General features: G+C 39.9%; 1 protein-coding gene across 1 annotated transcript; it reads left to right on the top strand.

Annotated features, from left to right (window-relative positions):
• Nucleotides 1-5,182: 5,182 nt before the first annotated feature.
• On the top strand, nucleotides 5,183-6,290 carry LOC127547163 (RNA-binding motif protein, X-linked 2-like). Its single transcript, XM_051973983.1, has one exon. It carries the CDS (start codon nucleotides 5,282-5,284, stop codon nucleotides 6,098-6,100), a length of 819 nt encoding a protein of 272 aa, XP_051829943.1. The 5' UTR covers nucleotides 5,183-5,281; the 3' UTR covers nucleotides 6,101-6,290.
• The last annotated feature ends 370 nt before the right edge of the window (nucleotides 6,291-6,660 follow it).

Here is a 6,660-nt window from a genome sequence, read left to right as displayed (position 1 = left end):
ATGGCAGGTAGTCCCATACATTATACACAACTATTTTAATTTAAACTGATTTAAATTATCCTTTTGATACTTACCCAATGGTCTCTTTTATAATATAGTTTAAAGTGTGACACTACTGAAATCTACTCCCTTTACATCTTATTTTATCAAAAGCTTCTGACTTTTTAATCTTTTAAATGAACTTTGTTATTATTTTCCTAACAGTGTAATTTTTTTTTTTACTAATTTAATTTCAATGACATTGAATAATGAGATTAGTTGGGTAAAAATTCTAATTTAAAAAATTACACTGGTGTTACCCATTTATGAACAATAAATATTACTTCAATCCTTTAGATCGGAGGTTACTTGAATAAAATATATTTTATATTGATATTCAAATAATTCCCCGTGTCTGTTCAGTTATACCCTCAAATATTTGATACTGTCTAGTGTTATGGGCCAGAACTCTGAACTTGAAACAAAGGATTCTTACAAGGTACTTAAGTCAGTGGAATTGATAGAGATAATAATTATCTAATTTAGCATGGTTCAGTATGATTGATTTAATTCTACAAGGAGATGTCATGGGCCAGAAATTGAAACAAGGTACTAAATGGAATTGAGGAGACAATGGTTAAATCTAGTTTAGCATTGATTTAATCCTACAACAAATAATGGTTTTTAGTAATATAATTGATTGGTTTGTACTCAGTGTGGAGCATATAAACTAGAAGCCTCTGCCAGGGTTCTCTAAAATGTAATGTTCTCTGTTGAGTTTTCCATGGGGTCTCTGGGAGCAGAATTTGTTTCAGTTCAGTAATCACCAAAGTGCAGCCAGGTGTTAAAGTCCAAAACCTTTATTATCTTTTTCAAAGTCTTGTTTCCTTCATTTGGGCCTCGGCTAGTTTTCTGAAGGCCTTCCTCTCGCCTTGGTTCAGAGAACATGAACTTCTGCCTCCTTCTCTGTCCTCTGAATCTCTCTGAATCCAAAGGTTTGTGCTTCAGCCTCCAGCCACCTCCAATCCAGAAAGGTGGACGATAGAATGAATCTGTCTCAGCCTCCGAGAGCTTCTAGTGCACCTGCCCTTTCTGGCCCTGAGAGCTTCTTCCTTATATGCTCTACACTGAGTATAAATCAGTCATTATTACATATATTATCTATCTATCTATCTATCTATCTATCTATCTATCTACCTATCTACAATCAATCACTAGGAAACTGTTAATTGGGGATGGGGGAATGCAAAGAAAAGGAAAGAACAAGTTTAGGAGAGAGAGTGCCCCGCCATTCGGGCAGCATCAGTTTAGGGTCTGAGGGCACTGAAAGTGAATAAAGCCTTGTCTTTTTGCCCACACCAGCCCTCTTCCTTCAGTCGCTAATCCTGTAAAATGAGGCTTCAGAATTATAGGGATGGGACAAGAATTCACTGATCCAGGGAAGTTCCAGAAGAAATGCCTTCTAACTAATCAAAAGACTTTGGGCTTTTTGTATATCTTATCCTTTCAGTCTCTAACAGACGTACCTGTTGCTGGGCTTATTTAAGATCTTTTGGCCAGTGCCAGTTTTTCTTCTAGCAAATTGATCCGTTCTGGTGCATCATTGAGTGTAAATGAGGGAGTGTGTTTACACTTACTTTTTCTGTGGACTCAGATAGAAGGCCCCGCTCGTCCATGTCATAGTCCTTTGTGGGTATAAAGGGAGAGATTCCAAACTCTTAAAAGCAATAGCTCGCTAAGAGTGGGGGAATTTTTGGAAGAGGATACAGTCTATCCTTAGGATGTTGTTCAGTATCTTGCCCTTGCCAATATATCACTGAAAGAGCATAAGAGACTCTCCAGCCTTTTATTTATTTATTTATTTTTTACTATTGCAAACTCTGAGGCCCAGGATCGGTAAATGATCCCCCAGTTCCCCGTTTGGCCCTCGATGTATCCCCAATGCCCTCATGAAACGGGTCCTCATTCATTCCATTGCTGGGGCAATCCCAGTTCGCATCGAGAAAGGGGAGCTTTCTTTCTTTCTTTCTTTCTTCCCTTTCTTCGCTCTCTCTCTTTCTTTTTTTCTTTCAGCTTTTTATATACAAAACATATGCATTGGTAATTTTTCAACACTGACCCTTGCAAAGCCTTCTGTTTGAAATTATCCTCTTCTTCCTCCCACTTCCTCCCCTAGATGGCGGGTTATCCAATACATGTTAAATATGTTAAAATATATGTTAAATCCAATATATGTACACATATTTATACAGTTATCCTGCAGCGCAAGAAAAATCGGATCAAGAAAAAAAAAAAAACTGAGAAAGAAAACAAAATGCAAACAAACAAACAACAGAAAGTGAAAATGCTGTGTTGTGGTCCACACTCAGTTCCCACAGTCCTCTCTCTCCCTGGGAGTAGATGGCTGTCTTCATCACTGAACAGTTGGAACTGGTTTGAATCATCTCATTGTTGAAGAGAGCCATGTCCATCAGAATTGATCATCATATAATCTTGTTGCCCATAATACACAATTCTTAAGTGAAATTTCATCTGGACTTTTCTCCACATGTAAAAACAAAGTATATACTATGTGGTTATAAGAGGGAGAGTGTTTTTTTCCTTGCCTCCCTAAAACCTAGTGTAAGCATATGATAGTCAAAAAGCATTCAAGAAGTCTTTATTGTGGCCAGACCTGAGTTAATTGCTGGGGATACAAAGAAAGGCTTTTGGCTGGAAGGAACTATCCTTGTTGCTGAAGAAACTCACTTTTAACCTAGTGATAAGGATGTGACCTTTGATTTCATTGGGATCAGGAACTCCTGGGTGAGGAAGCTCCCTCTATCAATGCAAATTGGCACTTCCTTCCCTCTTCCCCTAATTTGCTATCTTTTAGTTGTACTTAGATCCTTGAGAGGTAACTTGGCCCCCCGGATGACACAGATAGTTTATGACAGAAACCAGGTCCTCCCTCTGAAGGCAATTCCCCAGTCAGGTCAACTTTTAAAAATGACTTTTCATAATGTAAAGGATCTGTCATTGAACTCAAAAGGTCAGCTTCAGGCTTCCCTGCATCATTCATTTTCTGCACCTGAGGTTTGATTCAACTCAACAAGTTCCCAAGAATCCCCTTAATTCCAAGAGGTCACCTTTCTAAGTCCCTTCTTCCCTAAATTCCACCATATTTTACAACTGAAGAAAGGGAGAGCTGAAGGAATTTGCCCTTATCTTACAGTGGGAGAGAAATAGACAGGGATATTTATCCTCTATCATCTGATATCAATTGAGTTCAGGGCATTAAAAAAAAAAAACCTATATTGGTCAAAATGGCTATTGATCAGGGCACCCACTTCTGTAAACATTTTGAAGAGTAATTTTCTTTGCACATGTTTTCTGAAGGTGTTTGTTGAATTTTGTTTGCCTATCATTTGTCTCATTCCCATCCTGGATTCTAAGCAACTGGAAGTAAGGGTAGATTTAATGTCTCTGACTCAGCATTTAATAGACTTTCATATGATGGAGATGAATAAATGTCTGTGACTTGTTTTTTGAAGATTCTGGACACACATTCTTGTAAAGAACCAGTTTGGAAAATCACGTGACACTGGACTCCTCAGACCATAGATCTGAACTTGAACTACACTCGGTCTATGACAGAGAATAGAGGGCTGGGTATGTATCAGGAAACCCTAGTTCAGGAAGACCCGTGTACAATGATCTGGTTCTGTTCATTTCACTTAGCTGATGCTAAAAGAACCTCTCAAGGTTCATGTAAACTTCTCCAGGTCTCTCTGGAAGGGGGAGCTTTCAGTGGAGAAAGTCCAGACTAAGCGCCAGTAAAGTTCTCGGATGAGCAGGATAAAGAATTTCAGTTCATCCAGAAAGACAGCAGGCAGGAAGCCGAGTGTTATAAAAGATGATGGGTAGTCTGATTTAAAAGAAAAAAACAAAACCTGGAAAAACTTACATGAACTGATGCTGAGTAAAGTGAGGAAGAACAGGAGAATGTTGTTTACGGTAACAGCAACACACGGTACAATGATCAGCTTTAATGGACTTAGCTCTCCTGAGCAGTACAATGACCTATGACAGTTCCAAAAGACTCATGAAGGAAAATGCTATCCACATCCAGAGAAAGAGATAAAATCTGAATACAGATTGAAGCACACGATTTAAACTTTTTTTATTTGCATTTTTTTTCTCTTGAGTGCTCCCCTTTTTTCCTAATTCTTCTTTCATGACTTGACTAATGTGGACATATATTTAACATGATTGTATATGTATACATGCATATTGCATATGTGATACTTGCTGTCTTGGGGAGAAGAAAGGCTAGAGAAGAATAAAAACACACAAGTATATGAGTGTATGTGTCTATGTGTGTCTGTGTATAGTTACTTATGCATATGTGTGTGCATATATTCATACTTGACGTAGCCTTCTTTAGGATAGAAGAAGGAAAGGGGAAAAGAAACTTAAAAGTGCACTGCAGAGAACGAAAGAAAACCAACAAGGAAGTAAATAATAAAGACTAAACATCTTTGAAAATAATGGGCAGTATTTATAATATAGGTTTTCTTCAAATAGAAATTTATTTTTGTACATGGAAACCTCTCTTACAGTGTACTATGAAAATGGTGATTTTTTTTCCTTCTCTTTTTAAATTTGTTTAAAGTAAAAAAAAAAAAAAAATGACAGTTAAAAAATATCCAGTCACTTAAGTGTGTGACTTAAGTGTTGTGTGTTCTACTGGATTGGGAACAAAGCCGAGGTTGCTCACTTTCTCTTCTGCGTGGGTTAGGGAAAATGCAAAGATTCAGGAGGAAGAGTGCCTTGACATCTCAGGGCCATCAGCTTAGAATCTGGGGGTTTTGAAGCTGAAGTGAGCCTTGTCTCTTTCTCACCCCAGCCCACTTCACCTTCCCGTCTTATCAAAGGTTTCCGAATTGTCGGGGTGGGAATGGAGTTAGGAATTCCCCGGCCTAAAGAAGTGGCAGACGGAGAATTCCTCCCGAGACGAGAAGTTCTCTGCATATTATAGTTTTAGCCTCCTAGAACCCTCTTATTCCCAGGCTTATTTCGGATCTTTGGAGGCAATGCCACTTTCCTTCTAGCAAAATGCAGTTTCAGTTGTTAGAATAAGGTGGGATTTCAGTTGAAATCCGAATTCTCACGCTCCACCGAGCGTGACCGGAGCTCTAGGGGCGGTGTGGTTTTCCCGCTATAAATGGAGGGAACGGCAAACGTGTGTTCCTCGTGCTGCGCAGGCGCTATTCTCTAGGCAACTGGGAAAGAGGACGGTTCGTTGGACTCGTGCCCCGAGATGAATGCCCTCACCAAAGTAAAGCTCATCAGCGAGTTGAACCAGCGGGAGGTGGAGCTTGGTTTGACTGAGAACGTGTCCTGGCACGCCGAGTACAAAGACAGCGCTTGGATCTTTATTGGAGGACTCCCGTATGAACTGACCGAAGGGGATGTCATCTGTGTGTTTTCTCAGTATGGCGAAATCGTTAACATTAATCTCGTACGAGATAAGAAGACCGGAAAATCCAAAGGATTCTGTTTTCTTTGCTATGAGGATCAGAGGAGCACAGTTTTGGCCGTTGATAATTTTAATGGGATCAAGATAAGAGGAAGAACTATCCGAGTGGACCATGTGGCTAATTATAGGCCCCCGAAGGATTCCAGGAATCTGGATGATGTAACCAGAATGCTCCGGGGGAAGGGCTGTGGGCTTAAAACTCCACCTCCTAGTTCATCGGAATCCTCACAAGATGAGTCCTCTGTGAAAAGACGTAAAAAAGACAATGAATTGGGGGAAAGGAAGAAAAGAGACAAAGATGTTAGAAGGAGTGCAAATAAGCAAGAAATGCCTGTATCATTCTCCATGACGTGCCAACCCAAGACTCGACAGGAAAGGAAAGGTGTCGACTTTGGGAAATCTGCCACGGCAGGCCTTGAGAAGGTCTCCAGTCCGGAGCATGGTCACAGATACTTTAGTGGCTCTCCTGTGCTGCCTCCAGGACAGCTTGAGAAAGCAGATGCCTCAAAGAAGGAGAAGCCATGGCTTAAGAAATCCTCTAGCAGTTCTAGCAGAAAGGAAAAAAGGAGGGAAAAAAGAAAGCTTCTGGACAGAAGTTAAAGTTTTGGGACAAGCATTCTGCAGACAGATCTAAGAAGAGGGCACAAACGACTCCCAAAGCTTTGGGAAAGGCTGTTATTCCAGGGATCGGGAAACTTCTTATTCGAATCTATACAGGTCCAATTGAATATGTGGCTTAGGACAATTTTTGTTAACCTAGAATTGAGATCCATTAAACAAATTCACCCGATGTAAGATGTTATTATTATTTTTTGTAAATAAAATCTCTGATGCTAAGTTAAAACTCCCCAAATAAGAGGCAACTCTTAAATACCTAGAGCCAAAGACTCTATCAGTACTGGGAAAGAGAGAATCTTAATAATGTTCATGGGGGAAAAACAAACAGTTATATTTAGAAACAATTGATATAGAAAATATGTGAGCAGGTTGGACTGGGCCACCCCCCTCCTCCCTGTTCCGAGAGTACACACACACACACACACACACACACACACACACACACATACACACACACACAGACATCTGACTTTTAAAGAGCCAGGGAGGGCAATGAGAATTGTATTCAAACCATCTCCCTGGGATGATGGGAATTACCAAGA

Source organism: Antechinus flavipes, chromosome 2 (genome assembly GCF_016432865.1).
Source record: "Antechinus flavipes isolate AdamAnt ecotype Samford, QLD, Australia chromosome 2, AdamAnt_v2, whole genome shotgun sequence".
Taxonomy (NCBI): domain Eukaryota; kingdom Metazoa; phylum Chordata; class Mammalia; order Dasyuromorphia; family Dasyuridae; genus Antechinus; species Antechinus flavipes.
The sequence above is the reverse complement of the archived record's forward strand: the minus strand, read 5'-3'. Positions and strand labels throughout refer to the sequence as shown.